Source organism: Bos indicus, chromosome 22 (assembly GCF_029378745.1).
Source record: "Bos indicus isolate NIAB-ARS_2022 breed Sahiwal x Tharparkar chromosome 22, NIAB-ARS_B.indTharparkar_mat_pri_1.0, whole genome shotgun sequence".
NCBI classification, from domain to species: Eukaryota; Metazoa; Chordata; class Mammalia; order Artiodactyla; family Bovidae; genus Bos; species Bos indicus.
The window spans coordinates 14,825,785-14,851,561 of record NC_091781.1 but is presented as its reverse complement, the minus strand read 5'-3'; the positions used below and the strand labels follow the sequence as shown (position 1 = coordinate 14,851,561).

The following is a 25,777-nucleotide window of genomic DNA, read 5'->3' as shown; positions in this document are numbered from 1 at the left end:
GCCTCAGTGAAGAGGCGTTCTATGTACATGAAGAATGTGGCAAGTGTTTTGATCAAAAGGAAGACTTTGATCAACATCAGAGAGTTCATAATGGACAGAAGGTCTATGGATGTAAGGAATGTAGGAAGAATTTCAGTTTTAGATCACTTTGCATTGTACATCAGAGGATTCACACTGGGACGAAACCATGCCTATGTCAAGAATGTGCTCCTCATATGTTAGTTTGTCTCCAGTCTGGCTCCTTTTCCCTTGTCCAGCTCTGTGCCCTTAGACCTGCAGCCCCCGGCCCCCAGCCCTGCCTGAAGATCCAGATCCTCCCTTGTGTTCATCTAAAGGTGTTAAGTCAAAGTGTTAGTGGCTTAGCCGTGTCCGACTCTTTGTGACCCTATGGACTGTAGCCCATCAGGCTCCTCAGTCCATGGGGATTTTCCAGGCAAGAATACTGGAGTGGGCGGGCAGCCATTCTCTACTCCAGGGTATCTTCCCAACCCAGGGATCAAACTCAGGTATCCTACACTGCAGGCAGATTCTTTACCATCTGAGCCACCAGGGAAGCCCGTTCATCTCAAGACCCACCTCAAACAAAACCAGCTCTGTAAAACCAGTCGTGGAAGTTCTGGCCGTTCATCGCCACACACAGTGGTCTGTGGACACCTCTACCCCAGCACTGGCTCAGGCCTGTGCATCTGCTTCCCCTGCCACCACAAGCCTGGGGGATGCCGGATCCACTCTGCCCCTGCCTGTTCCTCGGGTCCCTTCACTCAGGACTGTATCCCAATTTCCCCGTCACTGCACTGCCTGCTTTCCGCCCCTCATCTGGGCCTATAGCCAGCTTCCTGGCATCGGCTCACCTTTGACAACGTGGGCTGTCCTGGCAGCAGGTTGAGCGCTGGGCTGAAACGGGCCCCACTTCCCAGGGCCACCGGCTGCTCGCTGGGTTAGACCGGGGGCGGCCAGGTGTCTGGGAGGAAGGCTCCAGAACCGCTCGGGGCTGACATACCAGCCATCGGCCCGGGAGCGGACCTGGAAAGACGCAGGCCTCAAGCCCCCGCCAACCCCACATGCAGCTCTCCACGTTCTGTGTTGGCCAGATTGCTTCACGCGAGAGGTGGAGGCCGGCATACTCCTGCCATTCCAGCTTCTCTAGGATGGTGGAGGGCTCCGCGACTCTGCGGTCCTCCGCCGTGCTCAGTAGGAGAGGAGAGGGGCCCAGCTCTCCCAGAGACACTGATGCTGTAGAATTCTTCCCTGGCCCTTTTCTTCCCACTTCTCCACCTTGTTGCACCTTTGCAGGATAGATGCTGATACAAGATAGCCCACACTTCCCTTGATTAGGCCTGTTCACATATCCTACTATGTCCTGGATATGCTCACCTTTGTGTCTCTAATATCTGCCCCAAATCTAGCACTTCTTAGGACCCAATTTCTTCAAGTGCCATAGACTGTCTGTTGAATAAAAGGATGATTATATGTTGAGCCAGTTTTTCAGTTGAAGTAATGCCCCAAAAGAGGAAATGACTTACCTACAGTCACAGAGGAAGATAAGCTTTTAAAGAAAGTTGTGGAAATAAAGGAAAACCTCAGAGATGAGAACAAGCAATGGCTATTTATTTAGAGATCAGCCGCCATACTTGCATTTGGCAGAGAAGTGGAAAGTTTGATAGCAGGAATAAAGGAAGGCTTCAAGTATGTGCTGATAAAAGATTCTAAGTATAAGGCCTTACTAGAAGCAAAGCATCTTATGTGATTGGTTGTGAGGCATTATTCAGACTCTGGCTATTTAGGGATGATTACTACAGGGGTTACTTTGGCTTCCTGGACCGATTGCTACAGACAGTAGTTTGACCTCTTGGATTGATTATTGCTAATAGTGCATTGGTTTTCTGGACAGGCTGCTGCAGATTCAGAGTCAGAGTTCTACTTTTCTATATGGTCTGGCCATTATCCATTTGTATATTCAGTCTCTAGAATGAACAAAGTAGAAAGATATCTGCTTCACAGGAATTCAAAATCAGGTTCAGGTACCTCAGGGACTGGAGCTTACAGATACCATACCTACAGAAAGTTACAAAGAAGCCCTCATATGAACTCCCAGGTTTATTGGTTGGTTGGTTGGTTTCTAAGAGAATACTGGAGTAACTCATAAAAGGACAATAGCTGATAGTCTGCAGGTACTGAGAAGGAAGCAAAGACTCTTAACTTGGGGAAGATCACTATGAAGGGTGAGCATACAACAATTTGATATATGTTAACCCCATGATTTTCCTCAGGACCAGCTGGAGAAAACTGAACTGGTGACAAAACAATTGTGGGAGTTGTAGCTCAGAATAAGGAGCCCTCAAATACCTGATTTACCAAGTTATGGTCCACCTGAAAAGAGGTATCAATGGCTATGATCAGTGTTTGGTTTATATTTTTTTTAGAAAATTAAAGAGGCAAGGAAGAGTCTATCACATTTAATCCCATATTTTTACTCTATTATTCTTCTGTCAAACACATGGCAGCAGGCAAGGTCAAGGCCACGTCCTAATTGATTTGGCCAGTAAAGATAATCTGTCATTCTGAGATTCGTATAATGTATTAATTACAAAAACAGCAAAAGGAAGAGTAGGCAAACATCCCAATCCCCCAGGTTCTTGTCCCACACACCAAAAACAACGGCACGAAAACAAAAGGGGGCTGGATGACCGCAACATGGGTTGTGGGATACACCCTTGCTGAGGAGTCAATTTTAGGCTGCAGCTCAACAGTGTTATATTGTTGTTCAGTCGCCAAGTTATGTCTGACTCTTCGCGACCCCCATGAACTGCAGCACTCCAGGCCTCCCTGTCCCCGACCATCTCCCGGAGTTTGCCCAAGTTCATGTCCATTGATGCCATTCAGCCATCTCATCCTCTGTCACCCTCTTCTCCCTCTGCCTTCAGTGCTTCCCAGCATCAGGGTCTTTTCCAATGAATCAGCTGTTCACATCAGGTGGCCAAAGTATTGGAGCTTCAGCATCAGAACTTCCAATAAGTTTTCGGGGTTGCTTTCCTTTAGGATTGACTGGATTGATCTCCTTGCTATTCAAGGGACTCTCAAGAGGCTTCTCCAGCACCACAGTTCAAAAGCATCAATTCTTCAGCGCTCTGCCTTCTTTATGGTTCAGCTTTGTACATGACTACTGGAAATTACAGTGTTATAGTCTGAAGTTAAACCAGAGAAGAGTGGGAGAGAAAGTCTCATTACTTATCAGAATCTGGGAGGCAATGAGAAACTGTCTCATAACAGCCTCCCACAGGGATAGGGACAGAAGTGGGAGATGGCCTGAAAAGCTTGTAAAGATCCTCTTTTGTTCTGGAAGGATCACAAGGTGGTCTGCCAAGACTCAGATTAGCTATAGTTCAAGGCTTTGCCTGCATGGCCTATATATTGGCCAAACCAATAGACATGAGTGAAACTGCCAGAGCACCATGGTAGAGGCAATTCTCCTACAACTTTACCTCCTAACTTTTTGCCATGCAACGTGTGCAATTTTAGTTCCCTGACCAGGGATCAAACCCACACCCCCTGCATTGGAAGCATGGATACTTACCCACTGGACCACCAGGGCAGTTCCTAACTCCTTACTTCTAACACATAAAGAATTCTGAGAAGCATGTCACCACGTAGGTCACCAGATACTCTAGTTCATTGTACTGAAAGAGGATTGGGCCAAATATATTCCATTTGTCTCAGACAGCACTGGACAGGAGCGACAGTGATTGTGACTCACAGTAGTATAACCAGGCTCACTGTAGGAAAGACCATGGTGAGGCTCCACATCCAGAACTAAATGTGTCATTAATCCCTGTGGGGCAAGAAAAACTGGCAATGGCACACACCTCAGCTAAACTGGCCAGTGAGAAATCCAGGGCAATACAATTGTCCATCATCATTCATGCTAGAGAACTTAAGAAAATCAGTGATCTCTGAAAAATGTACAAGAGACTCCAACAGTAACATAAAGCTAAAGGGAATTATGTCAATGTCTAGAAAGTTAATTCTGTTCTGCTGTTTTTTGATGAGGCTGTTCCTTTCTGGAGTCAGTGGCTATTGGGAGGATTCTGAGAACTTTTAAACTAAGATCTGGCCAGTAGTCAAATTGAGGGTAGTGGTAAAAGCCTGGGTTAAATTGGCCAGATATCCTACAGACAAAAGCTAAGCTAGACTAATTATCTCTGCCTCTGCTCCTGACTTCCCAGAGTCTAGGGTGTTTTTGCCTTACAAACTAGGATTGTTTCTCTCCTTCCACAGCCATAGAATCATTACATCTAGTCTCTGGAACAATCACTTCACCTTTTCCCCAATCCTCCCCACGTCTTCTCACACTATATGCTACAGCTCATCCCTAGTTAGCTAAGAAGTTCCTTTCTTATATAATGTATAACACCCAAGACCATCTACCACCCTGTGACATGTGAGCCATGCCAAGACCACATTAGAATTATCACCTTGTAAATTCTTGATCACTCTTTGTGACCTCATGAATTATATAGTCCATGGAATTCTCCAGGCCAGAATACTGGAATGGGCAGCCTTTCCCTTCTCCAGGGGATCTTCCTGACCCAGGGAGCAAACCTAGGTCTCCCGCATTGCAGGTGGATTCTTTACCAGCTGAGCCACCAGGGAAGTCCAAGAATACTAGAGTGGGAAGCCTATCCCTTCTCCAGGGGAATCTTCCTGACCCCGGCCCAGGAATTGAACTGGGGTCTCCTTCATTGCAGGTAGATTCTTAACCAGATGAGCTACCAGGGAATCCCTACAATTATCTATAATTGCCCAAATCTAATTACATCTGTAATTTTTCATCTGAGTACTAATTTCACTATATGCTGTAAACTTTGGTTTTCATTTTCATTCATCTCAAGGTATTTTCTAATTTCTCTAGTAAATCCTTCTCTCAGGAAAGCATTAGGAAGCTTGTACATAGATTCTTGCAGACTCCATGTTTGTCTTTTCCCCTGATGATTTGGCTATGTATCTTTAATACACCACTGTAATAAATTTCAGTTATGAGTAAAACTATAGGCCAAGTCCTCTGAGTTCTTCTAGGCAATTCTCTGCATGTGAAGGTGGTTCTAGAGATCCATGACATGGGTCATGGGAACTAGATTGCATAACAGATGTTAAGCATTTCGCTTAATTCCTGGCTCATGGTAAATTCTTAATATAAAATTGGTAAAAATTTTAAATGGTAAAAATGTAAGCGGTCATGGTGGCAAAAGGCATGACCAGCAGAGGGCCATGAACAGGACAGAGACCCAAGCTCCCAGATTTACTGCCATAGAGTGCCTCCAGACTGAGGACCCCCAAAGCGCCGACCTAAAGTCTCCATAAGCTCAGGGCGGAGCAGCGGAAATGCCTCATGGGCCTTCCGGCCCCTAGGCCCGAGGTCCCTCTAGCGAGCCCAGAGGACACCTCTGCAGGTCGTTGATCCTCCCAGTTCAGTTCAGTTTAGTCGCTCAGTTGTGTCCAACTCTTTGCGACCCCATGGACTGCAGCACACCAGGCCTCCCTGTCCATCACCAACTCCTGGAGTCTACTCAAACACATGTCCATTAAATCAGTGATGCCATTCAACCATCTCATCCTCTGTTCTCCCCTTCTCCTCCTGCCCTCAGTCTTTCCCAGGATCAGAGTCTTTTCAAATGAGTTCTTCGTATCAGGTGGCCAAAGTATGGGAGTTTCAGCTTCAGCATCAGTCCTTCCAATGGATATTCAGGACTGATTTCCTTTAGGATGGACTGGTTGGATCTCCTTGCAGTCCAAGGGACTCTCAAGAGTCTTCTCCAACACCACAGTTCAAAAGCACCAATTCTGCGGCACTCAGCTTTCTTTATAGTCCAACTCTCACATCCATACATGACCACTGGAAAAACCAAAGCTTTGACTAGATGGACTTTGTCGACAAAGTAACGTCCCTGGTTTTTAATATGCTGTCTAGGTTGGTCATAGCTTTTCTTCCAAGGAGGAAGCATCTTTTAATTTCATGGCTGCAGTCACCATCTGCAGTGATTTTGGAGCCCAAAAAAATAAAGTCTGACACTGTTTCCACTGTTTCCCCATCTCTTTGCCATGAAGTGATGGGACCAGATGCCATGATCTTTGTTTTCTGAATGTTGAGCTTTAAGCCAATTTTTTCACTCTCCACTTTCACTTTCATCAACAGGCTCTTTAGTTCTTCTTCACTTTCTGCCATAAGGGTGGTGTCATCTGCATATCTGAGGTTATTGATATTTCTTCCAGCAATCTTGATTCCAGCTGGTGCTTCATCCAGACCGGCATTTCTCATGATGTACTCTCCATATAAGTTAAATAAACAGGGTGACAATATACAGCCTTGACGTACTCCTTTCCCCATTTGGAACAAGTCTGTTGTTCCATGTCTGGTTCTAACTGTTGTTTCCTGACCTGCACACAGATTTCTCAGGAGGCAGGTCAGGTGGTCTGGTACTCCCACCTCTTTCAGAATTTTCCATAGTTTATTGTGATCTACACAAAGGCTTTGGCATAGTCAATAAAGCAGAAGTAGATATTTTTCTGGAACTCTCTTGCTTTTTTGATGATCCAACAGATGTAGGCAATTTGGTCTCTGATTCCTCTGCCTTTTCTAAATCCAGCTTGAACACCTGGAAGTTCACGGTTCATGTACTGTTGAAGCCTGGCTTGGAGAATTTTGAGCATTACTTTGCTAGTGTGTGAGATTGAGTGCAATTGTGCAGTAGTTTGAGCATTCTTTGGCATTGCCTTTCTTTGGGATTGGAATGAAAATTGACCTTTTCCAGTCCTGTGGCCACTGCTGAGTCTTCCAAATTTGCTGGCATATTGAGTGCAGCACTTTCACAGCATCATCTTTCAGGATTTGAAATAGCTCAACTGGAATTCCACCACCTCCACTAGCTTTGTTCATAGTGATGCTTTCTAAGGCCCACTTGACTTCACATTCCAGGATGTCTGGCTCTAGGTGAGTGATCACATCATCATGCTTATCTGAGTCATGAAGATCTTTTTTGTATAGTTCTTCTGTATCTTCTTGCCACCTCCTCTTAATACCTTCTGCTTCGGTTAGGTCCATACCATTTCTGTACTTTATTGAGCCCATCTTTGCATGAAATGTTCCCTTGGTATCTCTGATTTTCTTGAAGAGATCTCTAGTCTTTCCCATTCTATTGTTTTCCTCTATTTCTTTGCATTGGTCACTGAGGAAGGCTTTCTTATCTCTCCTTGCTATCCTTTGGAACACTGCATTCAAATGGGTATATCACTAAAAGTCAGACGTGACTGAGAGATTTCACTTTCCCTTTTCACTTTCATGCATTGGAGAAGGAAATGGCAACCCACTCCAGTGTTCTTGCCTGGAGAATCCCAGGGACGGGGGAGCCTGGTGAGCTGCTGTCTATGGGGTCGCACAGAGTCGGACACGACTGAAGTGACTTAGCATTAGCATTAGCATCTTTCCTTTTCTCCTTTGCCTTTCGCTTCTCTTCTCAGCTATTTGTAAGGCCTCCTCAGACAACCATTTTGCCTTTTGCATTTCTTTTTTGGGGATGGTCTTGATCACTGCCTCCTGTACAATGTCACGAACCTCTGTCCATAGTTCTTCAGGCACTCTATCAGATCTAATTCCTTGAATCTATTTTTCACTTCCACTGTATAGTGGTAAGGGATTTGATTTAGGTCATACCTGAATGGTCTAATGGTTTTCCCTACTGTCTTCAGTTTAAGTCTGAATTTGGCACTAAGGAGTACATCATTTGAGCCACAGTCACCTCCCGGTCTTGTTTTTGCTGACTTATGTATAGAGCTTCTCCATCTTTGACTCCAAAAAATATAATCAATCTAATTTTGGTATTAACTATCTGGTGATGTCCATGTGTAGAGTCTTCTCTTGTGTTGTTGGAAGAGGGTGTTTGCTATGACCACTGCGTTCTCTTGGCAAAACTCTATTAGCCTTTGCCCTGCTTCGTTCTGTACTCCAAGGCTCCCGGACTGCCCTGCAAGTCCATTGTGATGCCGCCCCCACCCTGCCCTGCAGCTGCGGCTGGACTGTGTGAGGCTGAGACTTGCCATAGGCTTGCAGCGCACACTCTGGACCGCTGGGTCCCAGCCACTCCAGAGGGTTGGGAGGGCAGCGCCTGGGCCAACACCCGGGGACAGGCCACCCTTCAGTGGCCCTGGTGGGCTGGCCCCATATACACAAGAGTGGCTGGACCTGCTGGCGTGAGAAGAGTTCAGTGCAATGGTGATTGGTCAGAGCTCAAATTCGCACTGAGCTGGAGACTCCTCCCGCTCTGAACACTCTGGCCACACTGGCCCTCTTGAGATGACCCCGCCACTTGCTTTAGAAGAATGTCCCCTATATCCTTACACACAGCACACATTTACCTGGTCTTGTTGTCCTCCACTAATGATCCTGATCAGTGCAACCTCCCTGATTCCCCATCCTCCTTCCTGTTCAGCCCTTCTTTGTAGCACTTAACACAATTGTGATTATATGCTTCTTCGGTGGAAGCCATAAACTCCAAGAGGGCAGGGGCCAGGTCTGTCTCATTTAGGGTTGCAGCAAAATTTCTGGTTTAAGTGCACAGCAGGTATCTGTTAAATGGATAGACAAGGCTGTTCCAAGAAAGGAGGAAATGAATGGATGAGTGGGTGTGAGTGAATAAGTGAATAAATGAAGGAGAGAATGAATGAATAAATGAAGGAAAGAATGAATGTAAGGTAGTGGTGGTTGTTGTTGTACAGTTGCTAAGTGGTGTCTGACTCCTTTTTGACCCCATGGGCTGTCCATGGCATTTTTCCAGGCAAGAAAACTGGAGTGGCTTGGCATTTCCTTCTCCAAGGGATCTTCCTGACCCAGGAATTGAACCCATAGCTCTTGCATTATGGGTGGGTTCTTTACTGCTGACAAGCCAGGTGGGGCTGCCATCCATTAAAAACTGAGGGACAGGGACTTCTCTGTTGGTCCATTTGTTCAGACTCCAAGCTCCCAAACAGCAGCACAGGTTTAATCCCTGGTAGGGAAACAGATCCCACAAGTCAAATGGTACGACCAAAAAAAAAAAAAAAATCCGAATCCCAAAATACAAAAAAATACTAAAAATACTGAGGGACAAAGTCAAGCTCTTTGGACTTGACTCACAGTTTCTGACCTTTTTCTTTTTTTGGCAGACCCTCAGCCTGTGGGGTCTTAGTTCCCTGACCAGGGACTGAACCCAGGCCACAGCAGTAAAAGCAGAGTCCTAATCAGTGGGCCACCAGGGAATTCCCTTTCTGACCATATCCTAAGGATGGGGAGAGTTGTTGGAGCTGAGTACTTGCTGTGGTTGCCCTGAGCAACCAGAGAGGACTTCATGGATGCTGACTGTGGATATTTTCAGCTCCCTAGTGGGAGGAGCTACACATGGGAGCTCACTCAAGAGAAATCGTATGATTGTCTGAAGAGACAAAGTCCCTGTTTGCAGGTCATTTCAGAAGTTAAAGAGTAACTTGAGGGTTGTCACAACTGGTTGAATTCAGTCTGAACCTCATATATTGTTACAATGAGCTAGACTGCTGAACCAAAGTCTTAAGAGTCAACAGTAGTTTTCTTCTTCTTGGGCCTGCTGACAGGGTCTTAGCCTGACATGTCACTGAAGGTCCCTAGTAAATGGTCAACTCACCTCACCCAAGCCAGGGCCACTGTCAGAAAAAGTCCCTGCTACACTCTGTACCGAGATCCTTCTTGTGAAGTAAAGCAGTTGGTTTGAAGTCCCTATCATCTCTGACATTTCATAATTCCATGATTTACATTCTGTATTTCTTGGTAGAGAAGTGTGCAAGCCAGTTGGCGAGAGACTCAGAGACTCAAGTCTGAGCTTGTGTTTGAAGAAGCCTCTGTTTGGGAGAGTCTGTGGGTCTTTTAAAGAATGAGGAAGAGGTGGATGTGAAACTTAGTAAGTACTTGGTGCATTTCTGTTGAAGAAACTAGCAAATTAATGGATATATGAAGTCAAGAGTAAATAAAGGAGTGAGTGGTCAGTAAGTCACAAGGGCGAGCGTTGGGTCAAAGAAGTCTTGGCAGAGAAAATGCTGGACCGTGTCAGGAAAGGTTGGAACAAAGTCTGAAGCTCTTGCGGGGGCTATGACCATAGCCAGAGGCTTCCTTCTGGCCTTCCTCCTGCTTCCTCCCACCTGCTCCTCTCACGTGACTAGGTCCTAACAAAATCAAGGGAAAGGGTTTGCTCTCGGGTACTGTCTCACCAGCTTTATTTACAGCAACTTGCAGCCACAGGGCAAGGTCCAGGTAGGAAGACCTTTCTATCCCCACTTTGTCCTCCCCAATCCTCTGGCACCCAGAGAACAGCACATCCAGAGCTCAACCTGAAACAGACCAGCCATGGTGCTCTGGGGTCCGGCGCTGGGAGCCCTGCTAGTGGCCATTGTGGGATATCTGTGCCTTCGGGGGCTGCTCCGGCAACGAAGACCCAAGGAGCCCCCTCTGGATAAGGGCCCCGTGCCCTGGCTGGGCCATGCCATGGCTTTCCGGAAGAATATGTTCGAATTTCTGAGGCACATGCAGGCCAAACATGGGGACATATTCACGGTACAGCTAGGGGGCCAGTACTTCACCTTTGTCATGGACCCTCTGTCTTTTGGCCCTATCCTCAAGGATGCGCAGAGGAAGCTAGACTTTGTGGAGTATGCTCAAAAACTGGTGCTAAAGGTATTTGGATACCGCTCTGTGCAGGGAGACTATAGGATGATACACTCAGCCAGCACCAAGCACCTCATGGGGGAAGGCTTGGAGGAGCTCAACAAAGTCATGTTAGACACCCTGTCCTTGGTTATGCTGGGGCCCACAGGACCCAGTCTGGACACCCACCACTGGCGTGAGGATGGCCTCTTTCACTTCTGCTACAACATCTTGTTCAAGGCTGGCTACCTGAGCTTGTTCGGCTACACAAAGGACAAGGAGCAGGACCTGCTGCAGGCAGAGGAGCTATTCCTGGAGTTTCGCAAGTATGACCGTCTGTTCCCCCGGTTTGTTTACTCCCTGCTGGGGCCCCGGGAGTGGCTGGAAGTGGGCCGGCTCCAGCGTCTCTTCCATAAGGAACTCTCGGTGGAACACAACCTGGAGAAGTACGGCGTAAGCAACTGGATCACCTACATGCTTCAGTTTCTGAGGGAGCAGGGTGTCTCCCCAGCCATGCAGGACAAGTTCAACTTCATGATGCTCTGGGCCTCCCAGGGGAACACAGGGCCGACCTCTTTCTGGGCCCTCTTGTTCCTCCTGAAGCACCCAGAGGCCATGCGGGCTGTGAGGGAGGAGGCCACCCGGCTCCTGGGAGAGGTCAGGCTGGAGGCTAAGCAGTCCTTCAAGTTCGGTGCCCTGCACCACATGCCGGTGCTGGACAGTGTGATGGAAGAGACACTGCGGCTGAGGGCCTCGCCCACCCTCCTCAGGGTGGTGAACGATGACCAGATCCTGCAGATGGCCAGTGGGCAGGAGTACCTGCTCCGCAATGGAGACATCCTGGCCCTCTTCCCTTACCTCTCAGTGCACATGGACCCCGACATCCACCCCGAGCCCACCGCCTTCAGGTACGATCGCTTCCTCACCCCCAGTGGCAGCCGAAAAGTAGACTTCTACAAGGCAGGCAAGAAGATCCGCCACTATACCATGCCGTGGGGCTCGGGTGTCTCCATCTGCCCTGGGAGGTTCTTGGCCCTCAACGAGATGAAGCTCTTTATCCTGCTCATGGTCATGAACTTTGACCTGGAGTTGGTGGACCCTGCCACACCTGTGCCACCCGTGGACCCCCAGCGCTGGGGCTTTGGCACCACACAGCCCAGCCACGAGGTGCGATTCCGCTACCGCCTGCGGCCTGCGGAGTGAGCTCTGTCCAAGAGGCCGAAGTCTGGCAGGGGGTGCTCCCCTGGGTCTCTGCCTCCTCTCGCCCACCCCTCTAAAGCCCCAGACCACCCCCTTCCTCTTCCTGCTTGTCCTCCCTGCTCTTTGGCATCCTTCTGATCACCTCACAGGCTGATACTTCTCTCTTGAAAACACCATCTTTCACAGCAGATGCTGCATAACTCGCCTCTCATAGGAAGTCCAAGGAAGGGGAAATAACTGTGGGCAACTCAGTTTGGGGGATAATACATGCCATGATAAATCTCACGCAGTACAGACACCGGTTACAGTGAGTCATATAGCATCTTGCAAACATTGGTCTCCACCCTCCCACTCTGCTTTGCTTGTTTTCCTCAACACTCACCCTGTGGGATTCAGGGCCTAGAACAGTGTCATCCGATAGCCATATGAGGCAAGCCACATGTGTAATTTTTCATCTCCTAGCTGACATATTTTTAAAAGTAAAAAGAAACTGGTGAAATTCATTTTTCTACTGTATTTTACTTGTCCTGATGTATCTAAAATATTAGCATTTCAACAAGGAGTCATACAAAAGTATTAATTAAATATTTTTACATTTCTTTTTCCCTCCAAGATCTGGTCTGTACTTTTTAACCCTTCACACTGAGTGCTCAATAGCCGTGTGGCTTCTGTAATGGACAGAGCAGCTCTAGAAAAGGGTGGCCTTTCATGGAGGAGATATGCAAGGTCCCTCCTCCCTGCCCTCCTCTCCCCTCTGCACCCCCACCTTGGGGTGATTTCAACCCTTCACTTGGTTTCCACAACCATTGCTAAGCTCAGAGCTCTCTCCTACCTCCAGACCCCCAATCTCCCCACAGTGATCTCCCAGCACCTCTGATTCAGTTCAGCCCACACAGAACTCAGCATCTGTGCCCCCCCACACACACCTCTGCCCTGAACCACGCCCATCTCCTGATTTCCCTGCCTCTCTGCTCAGGACATCACCATCCACCCCATCCCCTTAGGCAGATACAGAGGACACACCCTCAGCCCCTCCCTTTCTCTCTCCCACAGGGAGAGAGCTCTGTCATCTGACCCCTGTGGTGCCACCGAACCATGGTCCCGCTTCCCCACCCCTGCTACCCTTCTTAGAGCTCAATCCCAGCATCTCTTTCCACGTGGGGCCTGTGGACTCTGTTTACCCTACTGCCAGAGACTTTTTTTTCCAAAAGCACCTCTGAGCATCCCCTTTTTACTTTTCTGGCTCCTCATCACCTCCCCGCAGTTGATATTTAAGTTTTGCCACATGCAGTTCCCAAATTTTCAATCCAGGGCAATTCAACTTTGACAACTTTCTCCAGTGGAACTGTCCGTACAATGCTTGTTTTCACTCTCAGCCCCGGGGCCGGCTATTCCTGGAAGCCTCTTGAACATCACCATCTGGCCAGAGATGGCCTCCTCCCCAGCCCCTCCCTGGAGCACCCTGCCACTGCGTGTATCACAGCCCATCTGTCATGTCATTGCTTTCTGTGTCCTGTTTCCTGCCTCCTGCACCTGCTTCAGACTGCAGCCCACAGGGCTTGGTATCTTATTCCTTCATCTCTGACCTCAATTCCCTAAACGTAGATTAAATTACAGAAACCTGACTTCCAGTCTTGTCTACTTTACTTTGGCTCATGTCCTCCTAGCCTTCATTCCATCCAGCCAAAAATTTTGTTCTGAGCACTACTGTCTGCCAGGCTCTGTGCTGGGTTTTGCAGGTGGCTCTGGGAGGTGGGCAGAGAAGGCAATGGCACCCCACTCCAGTACTCTTGCCTGGAAAATCCCATAGATGGAGGAGCCTGGTAGGCTGCAGCCCATGGGGTCGTGAAGAGTCAGACACGACTGAGGGACTTCACTTTCACTTTTCACTTTCATGCATTGGAGAAGGAAATGGCAACCCACTCCAGTGTTCTTGCCTGAAGAATCCCAGGGACGGGGGAGCCTGGTGGGCTGCTGTCTCTGGTGTCGCACAGAGTTGGACACGACTGAAGCGACAGCAGCAGCAGCAGCTGGGAGGTGGAAGAAAGCAGTGATGCTTTAGAAGCTCAGCAAGAAAGAGATGGCACTGTGGCTCAGGGGCTCCCTGGGAAAGGTTTCTTGGTGGACATATCGGTGCACAGGGAGGATGCCGACCGAGGGAGACATGGAGCATCCGGGCAGGGCATATCCGTCGGGAATCCTTAGGTCGCAGGTAACAGAAGACCACCACCCCAAACTGAAAAGACATCCCTTGGTTCGTGTCACTGTCAAGTGCAGGCTTGGGATGTCCTTCAGCCGGGCCTTGATTCTGGGGCTTTGGCATTGACCCCAGGATCTGCTCACTCACTGCTGTCACCTCCCCTTCTGAAGTTCGAGCTGATGGAGGAGCAGCCCTAGACCTCACACCCTCCTGGCTTCTGTTTCATGCCTCTGTTCTAGCATGTTCTAGTCGAGTTGCATTTCACAAGCTCTGCCTGGGCCTGGGCCCATCCCTAAATGAATCACTGTATCAGGGAAACGTAAGGCCAAAGTTGGCCCAAGACCCGTGCCCCACCCAAATACCACCCAAAGCACAGGACAGAGTGACTCTGGAGTGGTTTCCCAGAGCAGGTAGGACTCAGTTACAAAACAAGGGTGAGGGGATACTTGGCTGGAAAATGACCCCTGTTCCATGAGGGAGCCAACCAGCGAAGAGCAGAGATGGGAATGTGAAGGAAACAGCAACAGGTGTGGTGCCCAGGAAATGAAAAGCCAGGAGAAGGAGTGTCGGGGTGAAATGGTGTGTGGGATTCTGATTGTGAAAAGTCCAGCTTTAAGACTGGACAGAGGTCCTGGATTTGATGGTGTAGGCTCTGAGGGACCCCTGAAGGCTCCTGAGTGAGGGCACGGGAGGCAGAAGGAGGGAGAAGCTCCTGGACCACCAGAAATATGTGTTTATTCTGCCTCCCACCTGCGGACTCTCATGGGTGGAGACCCTCCAGCCCCTCCTGACAGCCAGCCCCTGGAGCCAGCATGAGGACTGTGATATTAAACAAAATTATGATAATATTTTCCCAGCCGAGCTTCAGGGAAAGGGGAAGCCTGGTGGGTGGCAGACATCTGACTACTCTGCAGGGTGTGGGAGTGATGCTGAGGGTGCTGTGGTCAGGGGCTGCTGGGTGCAGCTCAGATGACACACGAGCCCAAGGATGGGCAGCACAGAGGTCAGCTGTTAAACTAAGGCGGCCTTTCAGGCAAGCGAGTACGGACTTCGGGAGGGCAGTGAAGGAAGAGGAGGGTGAGGAAGGGAGAGAGCGAACGCTGCTGATGGCTGAGGACTGAGAACTGACCAGTGGGATCAGCAACATGGTCACTGAGGCCTCTGAAGGGAAGATTTCAGTGGATGCACCAAGGAGCTGGGTCCCCTCTGCTCTCATGGACTGTGGTGTGACCGTTCAGGCTGTTTTTCCCTCTGTCCCCCTTGCCGGGGAGCTCTCAGCCAGCCTCTCCCCGAGGTCACTCATGCCCATTACATCTTCCTGGGCCGTGAGCCCGCTACTCTCAGAATAGCTGGACGGCAGGGCCTGTTGCCTTCTGAGCACAGTGGCCAGGAAAGCCTTGAGGTACTGGCGGAAGCGGTGGCTGGAGAAGGCGTAGAGGACGGGGGTGAAGCAGCAGTGCAGGAAGGCGATGCTCTCCGTCACCTGCAGCGCATAGTCCAGGTGTTGGCTGACCCTGCAGTCCCCAAAGACTTGCAGGTCCAGCAGCGAGTGCAGGAACAAGGTGAGATTGTACGGGAACCACAGCACAAAGAAGGCCACCACCAGAGCTACGGCCATCCTCAGGGCCCGCCTCTGGCCTGGGGGCCTCAGACTCACCAGCACAGAGCCAATGCGGGAGTAGAAGAAGATCATGGCAAGGAGGGGGAGGAGAAACCCCAGGAGGTTCTGCTGGAAGCGGAGGAAGAGCTTCCAGATGGTCCCATGTCCCCCAAAATCTGCATAGCACTCCCACACGCCCGGGGAGTTCTCATGCGTCCTCACAAAGACCATGTCAGGAATGGAGACAGCCAGGGCCATAGCCCACACACTGGCTGCAAGCAACAGGCTCTTGGCTCGGGTCCTCAGTCGGTGGTAGGGCCGAGCGCAGACAATCTCCAGGTACTTGTCCAGGCTCATGCAGCTGATGAAGAAGATGCCACTGTAGAAGTTCACGGTATAGAGGGTGCTCACCACCTTGCATAAGACGCTCCCGAAGACCCAATGCCATGCCACAGAGATGCCCCAGAAGGGCAGTGTCACTACAAACAGGAGGTTGGAGATGGCCAGGTTCAGAAGATAGGTCTCGGTCATCCGTCTTCGAGGCACGAACCGGAGCAAGACCGCTAGGAGGAGGAGGTTTCCAACCAGGCCCAGCACAAAGATCAGGCTGTAGAAGACAGGTAGAAAGACTCTGCCAAATGACAGCACCTCATCCTTCCTGCACAGCATGAAGATCATGTCCTCCAGGTAGTACTCATAGTCATAGAAGGAGCTGCTGTTCTCAGAACTGGCCACCTTGGTGGTGGGCGGCAGAGGGGAGGCGGTGGTGGCCATGGTGGGAGGATGCACCCAGTCCTGGAGCTCTGTGGGCCAGAGAGCAGTGTGAGCCACAGGAGATGGATCCAGGCCTTCCCACCCTCTCTCCAAACCCACTGGAGCCCCTTTTCTGGGCTGGCCAATAGACTCTCCACATTTACACCAGTACCTGTGGGCTAGCGACTAGGAGTACAAGTGCGGGCAGCCCAAGGCTACCCCGTGATACTGCGGTCATCTTGGGTAGGTGACGTAACCTCAGGTGTTCTCACAGTATTCACTTCTCTTCTTTATTTTATCCCTCATCGTTTATAAAGACTGATACAGTCATTTGTGTCTTCTTTATTATTGAGGGATACCGATTCACCTGGGCTTCCCAGGTGGCACAAGTGGTAAAGAACCCACCTGCCAATGCAGGTAGATGTAAGAGACATGAGTTCTATCTCTGGGTTGGGACGACCCCCTGGAGGAGGGCAGGGCAATATTCTTGCCTAAAGAATCCCATGGACAGAGGAGCCTGGCAGCTTGCAGTCCATAGGGTTGCACAGAGTCGGACATGACTGAAGCGACTCAGCACACACCAATTCACCTGTTTATTGAGTCTGTATAGACTCCTGAGAGTCCCTTGGACTGCAAGGAGATCCAACCAGTCCATTCTGAAGGAGATCAGCCCTGGGCTTTCTTTGGAAGGAATGATGCTAAAGCTGAAACTCCAGTACTTTGGCCACCTCATGCGAAGAGTTGACTCATTGGAAAAGACTCTGATGCTGGGAGGGATTGGGGGCAGGAGGAGAAGGGGATGACAGAGGATGAGATGGCTGGATGGCATCACTGACTTGATGGACGTGAGTCTGAGTGAACTCTTCGAGTTGGTGATGGACAGGGAGGCCTGGCATGCTGCGATTCATGGGGTCGCAAAGAGTCGGACACGACTGAGTGACTGAACTGAACTGAACCCTTCCTCATGTGTGGCTTAAAATTAATCTTATTTGTGTGGTTTGTAATTTTTTTTTTCAATTTAATGGCCATGCTACACAGCTTGCAAGATCTTAGTTCCCTGACCAGGGACTGAACTCACACCCCTGCAGTGGAAGCACAGAGTCTTAACTGCTAGACCACCAGGGAAGTTCCTTTTTTTTTTTTTTTTTTTTAAATGAGAGCTTCTCTTCAGTGGGCTTGCTTCTTCTATATTTAGCTAGTGTGTCCACTCTGGCTTTGAGCTCTCTTTACTTCTGTGACTTGAGGATTCCCTTGCTTTGGTTATTTTAAAAGTATTTTTTGGGAGAACAAGATGGTGGAGGAGTAGGTAGACATGGAGTACATCTCTCTCCACAGATTCATCAGGAATACACCTTCAGACACAGAAGATCTTGCAGAACAACAGCTGAGAGCAGGCGGAGGACCTGACCACTGGAAAAGAATATATAGAACCATGCAAAATGGAGCCACAGCCAGAGGAATCAACTTTTCTGACTACAGACTACACTACAAAGCTACAATCATCAAGACAGTATGGTACTGGCATAAAAACAGAAATATAGACAATTGGAACAAGATAGAAAACACAGAGATAAACCCACACATCTGTAGCTACCATACTTTTGACAAAGGAGGCCAGAATATGCAATGGGGTGAAGGCAGTCTCTTCAATAAGTGGTGCTGGAAAAACTGGACAGCTACATGTAAAGGAATGAAATTAAAACACTTCCTAACACCATACACAGAATGTATTAAAGACCTAATTGTAAGACAAGAAAGTATAAAACTGTTAGAAGAAAACACAGTCAGAATCCTCTATGATGTAAGTCACAGAAAAATCCTCTATGACTCACCTCCTAGTGTAATGGATATAAAAACAAAAATAAACAAATGGGACATAATTAAACTTTAAAGCTTTTTCATAGCAAAAGAAACTATAAAGGTGAAAAGACAACCCTCAGAATGGGAGAAAGTAATAGCAAATGAAACAAGTAACAAAGGATTAATTTCTAAAATATACAAGCAGCTCATACAAGTCAATACCAGAAAAACAAATAACCCAGTCAAAAAGTGGGAAAAAGACCTAAACAGATATTTTCCCAAAGACATAAGATAGATAATAAATACATGAAAAGATGCTCAACATTGTTCATTATTAGAGAAATGCAAATCAAAACTACAATGAGATATCACCTCACACCAGTCAGAATGGCCATCATCAAAAAACCTACAGACAATAAATGCTGGAGAGGGTGTGGAGAAAAGGGAACACTCTTGGACTGTTGGTGGGAATGCAAATCGATACAGCCACTATGGAAGACAGTCAGAGATTCCTTTAAAAATTAGGAATAAAATCACTATGTGACTCAGCAATCGCACTTCTAGGCATATACCCTGAGGAAACCAAAACTGAAAAAGACACGTATACCCCAATGTTCACTGCAGCACTATTTAGAATAGCTAGGACATGGAAGCAACCTAGATGTCTATCAACAGATGAAAGGATAAAGAAGCTGTGGTACATATACACAATGGAATGTTGCATGTGTGCATACTAAGTCACTTCAATCGTGTCTGACTCTTTGGGACCCTATGGAATGTAGCCTGCCAGGTTCCTCTGTCCATGGGATTCTCCAGGCAAGAATACTGGAGTGGGTTGCCATGCCCTCCTCCAGGAGATCTTCCCCACCCAGGGATCAAACTCGCATCTCCTAGGGCTCCTGCATCTCCTGCATTGCAGGCAGATTCTTTACCACTGAGCCATCAGGGAAGCCCATGGTGAAATATTCCTCAGCCATAAAAAGGGATATGTTTGAGTCAGTCCTGACGAGGCAGATGAACCCAGAGCCTATTATACGGAGCGAAGTAGGTCAGAAAGAGAAAAACAAATATCATATACTAACGTATATGGACGGAGAAGGCAATGGCACCCCACTCCAGTACTCTTGCCTGGAATATCCCATGGATGGAGGAGCCTGGTAGGCTGCAGTCCATGGGGTCACGAAGAGTTGGACACGACTGAGCGACTTCACTTTTGCTTTTCACTTTCCTGCATTGGAGAAGGAAATGGCATCCCACTCCAGTGTTCTTGCCTGGAGAATCCCAGGGATGGGGGAGCCTGGTGGCTGCCGTCTATGGGGTCACACAGAGTCGGACACGACTGAAGTGACTTAGCAGCAGCAGCAGCAGCAACGTATATGAAACATAGAAAGATGGTACCGATGAAATTACTTGAAGGGCAGCAATGTGGAGACACAGACATAGAGAGCAGACTGATGGACACTGCGGGGGTGGAGGAAAAAGGAGAGCATGGGATATATGGGCTATATGGAGAGAGTAACACGGAAACATACATTACCATATGCAAAATAGATAGCCAATGGGAATTTGCTGTATGACTCTGAGAACTCAAACCGGGGCTCTGTAACAACCTAGAGGGGTGTGGTGGGGAGGGAGATGAGAGGGAGATTAAAGAGGGAGGAGACATAGGTATGCCTGTGGCTGATTCACGTTAATGTTTGGCAGAAACCAACACAATACTGTAAAGCAATTACCCTTCAGGTAAAAGTAAATTTATTTTTTAAATATTTTATGTATAAATACTTAGGTTTATGTCAATAATTTCATTTGTAAATATTCAATATGTTAAAAATATTTTATCTCCTCCTTCTAGGTTTGCAGCAGAAAGGTATGAACCATCATGTTGATAGACTCAGAACCTACAAACCTACTAATTCCTCAGTTTTACCATCTTTAAAATGATATTAATAATTGTGCCCATTTCATGGGGTTCTCATGAGGCTTAAACGTGATCATTCAGGCAGAGCATTTCAAGCTCTATGAAGAATGCCCAGGACATAGGAGGCACTCAGCACACATTCGCTTAAATTACTGCTTTGCCCAGAAGTGAGTTCACCACCTTCCAAATCAGCCTCTTTTCCTCTATCTAACTGAACACCCACCACTAGCTACTCGGTCTCCTAAGACTGAACTGTAAGACATCGCAGACCCCTTCCTTGCAGCCCCATCACCACCCCAGGTGGCTCTACCTCCACACTGATGTCCTCAGGTCCCATTAAAATACACACATGATAAAAATATAATACTCTTTTAAAAAAATTAATACAAATGAAATATATATATGAAACAACCTCACGAAGTATACAAACATATGCTATGAAGGAGTACAAAGAGGTGAAAGGCAGGTAAGAGACAGGCAGAGGACTCACGACAGTGGCCACCTGGGTAGGAGAAGCCAGCGACATGGGATGGAGCAGGTCACTGTTTAAGGTCAAGTTCCCCTGGACAGCAGTTTCCCAGGTTTTAGTTGTACTGTTAAGCGTAATTTTTAAAAGAAAGCCTCACATGAACCAGTGTAAAAAACCCTGTCATGAACCAAGGATTATGCTCAGTCCTGTTCTGTGTTCTACAAGGAGAGAAACTTCATGTTCAACACATTAAATTGTTCACCGATGGAGAGAGGAAGGAGATAAAAAAGAATTTGTTGGCCAAACAGGCACCCATGTGCAGTCACCAGAATAAGGCCTGTAGGCTGGTAATGGTAATGGGCCACAAACCCCGAAATACAAATCAACTCTACCTTGTTCCTCTGCATTTTAGTTTTTATTCTTTCAGGGGAGGAGGAACTGTACTGCATGGTTTGTGAAATCTTAGTTCCCTGACCAGGGATCAAACCTGGGCATTCAGCAGTGAGAATGCTGAGTCCTAACCACCAGATCACCAGCAAATTCCCTGTTTCTTATCCTATGATTGTAAATGAGGTTTAACTTTTTAATGTGTTCAGTGCCAGTCTGTATTTCTTCTGTGCATGATTTATTGTTTTAATGGGTGGGATTCTCATATTACAAGAGGTTTTCTATAGTAAGATTTTAGCTTTTTGCAGATATACTGGAAATACTGTTCCCAGTCCTTTCTGGTAGAAATTTTGTATGTTATTTTTTCTTCCAGGTAGAATTTTGAAGGAAATGTTGATTCAGGTCCTCAGCTGACTCTTCCAGTATCCATGACACTGTGACCCATTGATGGAAATACACATTCTGCGGAGGCTGAACCTCTCCCAGGAGTCCTCCTACTCCTTGAGCCTCTGCCCCACCCTTGGGCTTCTGTCAACTGGCCTCTGGGCCAGAGATTGGGGGAAGATAAACGCCCTATCCCCACCCCAAGGCCTCAGCCTGGGCGGCTTTAACTAGGGCTGGGCTCTGCTCCTGACTGGACTTGAGAACTGGGCCCTGTGCCTTCATTCCTGGTCTTCCACTCCCTTCCTGTGCATCTGGGGTCTCCTGTGTGTGAGCCCCTGACTTTCCTGGGCAGCAGTCATGACATCCTCCGGCACATGGCTGGTTTGTGAGTCTGAGTTGCTGGGGTTGGGAGGAGGGACTGCCCTTCTGTACGTGGGCCTAATTAGGGTTTTCAGTCAGGAAGTTGTTGTTATTTAGTCGCTAAGTCATGCCCAACTCTTTTTGAGGCCCCGTGCACTGTAGTCCACCAGGCTCCTTTGTCCATGGGATTTCCTAGGCAAGAATACTGGAGTGGGTTGCCATTTCCTTTTCCAAGGGATCTTCCTGACCCAGGGATTGGATTTGCGTCTTCTGCATTGGCAGGTGAATTCTTTACCACTGAGCCACCAGGGAAGCCCAGTCAGGAGTTACCACTAATTAAATAACAGCTCTTCTAGTCTGTCAGCACTGACCTTGATCCTGATCTGGCTTCTCAAAGTCCCTGTCTTTTACTTTAATAAACAACCAAATCTGATGATTGTTTTGATCAAAGCCAGAGGTCAGGGTCAGCATGCCCCAGCTGGACGAGATCACCTTTACAAGGCTCCCTTTACCTGGAACGCTCCATTCTTTTTCTCTGGGGGCTACAAGCCTCCTGATCTTTCACCCTGGGACTCTTTCCACATTCTTTTAACCTCTGGGGCCACAACCCCTCCTGTCCCTTCATCAATACCAACAAAGATGACAACAGCAATAAGCATTCCTGTACTCACATGACAACTGGCCAGGCATCTTCTTGTCAACTGTGGTAGTCCTATAAGGCAAACCAGGAAGGACCCACCAGCCCCGCTTAACCCAGGAGCAAAGTAACTTCAGCACAGTTACACAGGAAGTCACTGGCTGAACTGCATCTGGATCCAAGGGCTTCATCCTCAGCAACAGTACCGTGGCCCTAGCCCCATCTCATTCTCTGCCTCTCTTCTGCCCTGTCTAGCAGTTATCAAAAGGACCCACTTGAGAGAGGTATGATTTGAGCTCAGGAGGTCTTGGTTGACCGGGGTTCACCCTCACTGGCTAGTCTTATCTTTGTAGATTCCACCATTAATCACCTGAAGGCTTTATGGAGCCTCCTTGGGAAACACCTTCTCTATGGTCAATGGAGTGGCCTCCCCAAATATCCACATCCTAATCCCTGAAACCTGTGGATATGTTCCTTTATACGTAAGAGTGACATGACAGATGTGGTTAAGGACCCTGAGCTAGGGAGAATACCCTAGATTATCCAGGTGGGGCCACTGTAACCACAAGGGTCCTTTATAGGGGAGGTAGGATCTTCCTGGGTCGGGAAGATCCCCTGGAGGAGGGCATGGCAACCCCCTCTAGCAATCTTGCCTGGAGAATCCCCATGGACCGAGGAGCCTGGCGGGCTACAGTCCATGGGGTCACAAAGAGTCGGACATGACTGAGTTACTTTATTAAGCACAGGAGTGTCTGAAGCAGAGAAGGGAATGTGACTATGGAAACAGGTCAGAGGGACTGGGTTCCAAGACAGGGGGTGCAGGTAGCCTCTAAAGGCTAGAAGAGGCAGGGAACAAATCCTCCCTGAGCCTCTGAAAGGAACATGGTCCTGATGACCCATTTTAAGACTTCTGACCTCCAGAACTTTAAGATCGTACATCTGTGCTGTTTTAAGCCACTGAATTTGTGGTAATCTGACACGGTGGCAATAGGGTCACTTCCTGTGACCCTCGAGTGCCCTCTGAATCTCAGACTGAGAGAGTGAGACTGCATGGTGTCTACCTCCTCCAGCTTACAGGTGGGGAAATGGAGACTCACTGAACAGGAACTACTTGTGCAAAGCATACAGTGAATCATCAGAGGCTGTGTTGAGCCATGGACCCCATGTTTCTGACTGCCCTTCATGTCTCTGTTACCCCACTCCTAACTGTCCCTCAGGCTTGACCATTTAAAGGCATAACACTTTGCATTCATATAGAGACAAAAATTTATGGAACAGAAAATAACATGTGTCTTGTTGAAGGTTTACAGGAACATCTGAGCAATCCCATGTGGATAATTGCAAGAACAAAGGATTACCCTGTCCCCACCAGGGTCTGGCTGACACCCAGATGTCTGCAACATCCAGTCACACCCCCTCCCCTTGGGGTGTAAAAAAAAGCCTGAATTCTAACTTAGGAAAGATGGTTCTTTGGGATACGAGTTGACCGTCTTCTTGGTCTGCAGGCTTTCTGAATAAAGTTTCTATTCCTTTGTCCCCTGTTGTGTGCAGCAGCAGCACAAGCTCAGACTCGCTAACAGAACTGGTGATACCCTTTTCCCCCAGCTCCCTTTTTTAACATGAACCAAACTTGAATTTGAGGGTGAGCTTCTGATAGTGGGGCTTCTGGCCTCATCAAGGGGTGGCAGAGGAGATTCTAAGTCTGCCATACGCTGGGCCTGGCTTGTACTGGCTGGCGAGAGTCAGTGATGCAACATGCGGGAGGCCTGCAGCAAACGATCATGGAATTAACCAGCTCCACCTTCAGTGATAAGTCAGTAGCTTGAAACGGGTTACAGTGGGAACGTTTATACCACGGCAAAGGCCGCATACTGGGCCTTCCCCTCCCTCGCTCGCCACTGCTGAGTTGGTTGTTAAACTTTTACCAGGACCCCGATCTGGACCCCATGGAGCCTGGCCAGACCTGCCTGTCTTGCTGTCTCCCTGTCTGTGTCACCTCCTTGTCCCCCTTTCACATCAGCCCCACAGCTGCCCTCCTCCCCAGCCGAGGGCCCTGGAGGTCACGGTCACATGCAGGCCCCTGCCAGGCCCCCAGAGCACTCCCATGCTGTGTGCTGCCTACAGTGCAGCTGAGACCAGTGAACAAACAAACAAGATCAAACGTGACCCCAAGAGGCCACACCAGCTTTCATAATATAAAACAAAGAGTAACACTGGAGATCACTTCAAGTGGACACTAATTCTGCTGGCTCCCCTGGAAAAGGATTTGGAAATTATAACCTTTAAAAAGGCCACCTTAATGCTCCCCTCCCAGAAGCCTGCCTGGGCCGCTAGCCTGGTGAAACCCCCTTCCCAGCCCCCCGAGCACTCACAGAAGGTTGCTCCTCAGCCTCAAATCCACCTCCCCAGATTCACAGTCGCCGTGTGAGGATCACCTGCCTCCTCTGCTGGACTGGGGATTCCCAGAGGTTGGAACTCCCCGGCACAGGCTAGCATCTGAGAGGTACTCAACAAATGACCATGGAATTAATTAGCATAGTCAGGCCTCTCTCTCTCTCTCCCTACTCTGCCTCTTTTCCTGGCCTGCTTCCTCCCTCCGCCACTGGTGCCCTGCATACAACGGAACCAAAAGCCTCCTTTCTTGAGTTATTAATACTTCCTCAGCCTGGGCAAGCCCTGCCTCAGTGACCTTGGGAGCCAGTGACCATGGAGGATGACCAGCCCATAGCCCCCACTATTTCCACTGTAGCTGAGTTCAAAGCCAATTCCAGCTCCCTGTGACCTCCCTGTGACCACCACACACACCTCTCCCCCACCCCCTCCCCTCTCTCAGAAGTCTCCTCTGACTGCTTTGAGAGGACAGTGGTAGAGATGGAGTCCCAAGGTCTGGACTCATCTTGGCTCAGCTAGCAATAGGACCTCTGCCCCCACCCGATGATAACTCCAGCATTTCCAGCCTGCCTTCCTGGCTCAGCTGTGGCTGGAAAAGCTGAGGCTGGTGTTGTGAAGTGACTCACACTCTGACTGCAGTGTCAGGCTGTGGAAAGTGCCCTGGGGTTGGGGAACTGGTAACTGCACTGGGATCTCTATTTTCTTCCTCCTGGGTTCAGCAAAACATCAGATATTAAACTCTATTCTACATATAACCACCAGAGCAACAACAACAACAATACCCACCACTTACATAGCACTTACCGTGGGCCAAGCTCTGTTCTCAGAACCTTACATGTATTCATTCATTTCAGCCTTGCAATACCACTCGGATACTACTGCTATCTCTATTTTGCCTGTGAGTAAACTGAGAGAACATTCCTGAGGTCACACAGTTAGTAAGTAGGGGAGTGGGGATTTGAACCCAGGCCCAGAGTCTGGG

The 25,777-nt window shown here is 48.5% G+C and overlaps 2 protein-coding genes across 2 annotated transcripts; one reads left to right on the top strand and one right to left on the bottom strand.

The window, feature by feature from the left end:
* Positions 1 to 2,450: 2,450 nt before the first annotated feature.
* LOC109576445 (atypical chemokine receptor 2) lies at positions 2,451 to 25,205 on the bottom strand. Its single transcript, XM_019985083.2, has 2 exons — positions 24,777 to 25,205; positions 2,451 to 16,499 (listed from the first exon to the last, which is right to left on the bottom strand). Exon 2 carries the CDS (start codon positions 16,468 to 16,470, stop codon positions 15,331 to 15,333), a length of 1,140 nt encoding a protein of 379 aa, XP_019840642.2. The 5' UTR covers positions 16,471 to 16,499; positions 24,777 to 25,205; the 3' UTR covers positions 2,451 to 15,330.
* CYP8B1 (cytochrome P450 family 8 subfamily B member 1) lies at positions 10,400 to 13,521 on the top strand. Its single transcript, XM_019985046.2, has one exon. The coding sequence runs from the start codon at positions 10,400 to 10,402 to the stop codon at positions 11,897 to 11,899; it is 1,500 nt and encodes a 499-aa protein (XP_019840605.1). The 3' UTR covers positions 11,900 to 13,521.
* Positions 25,206 to 25,777: the final 572 nt, after the last annotated feature.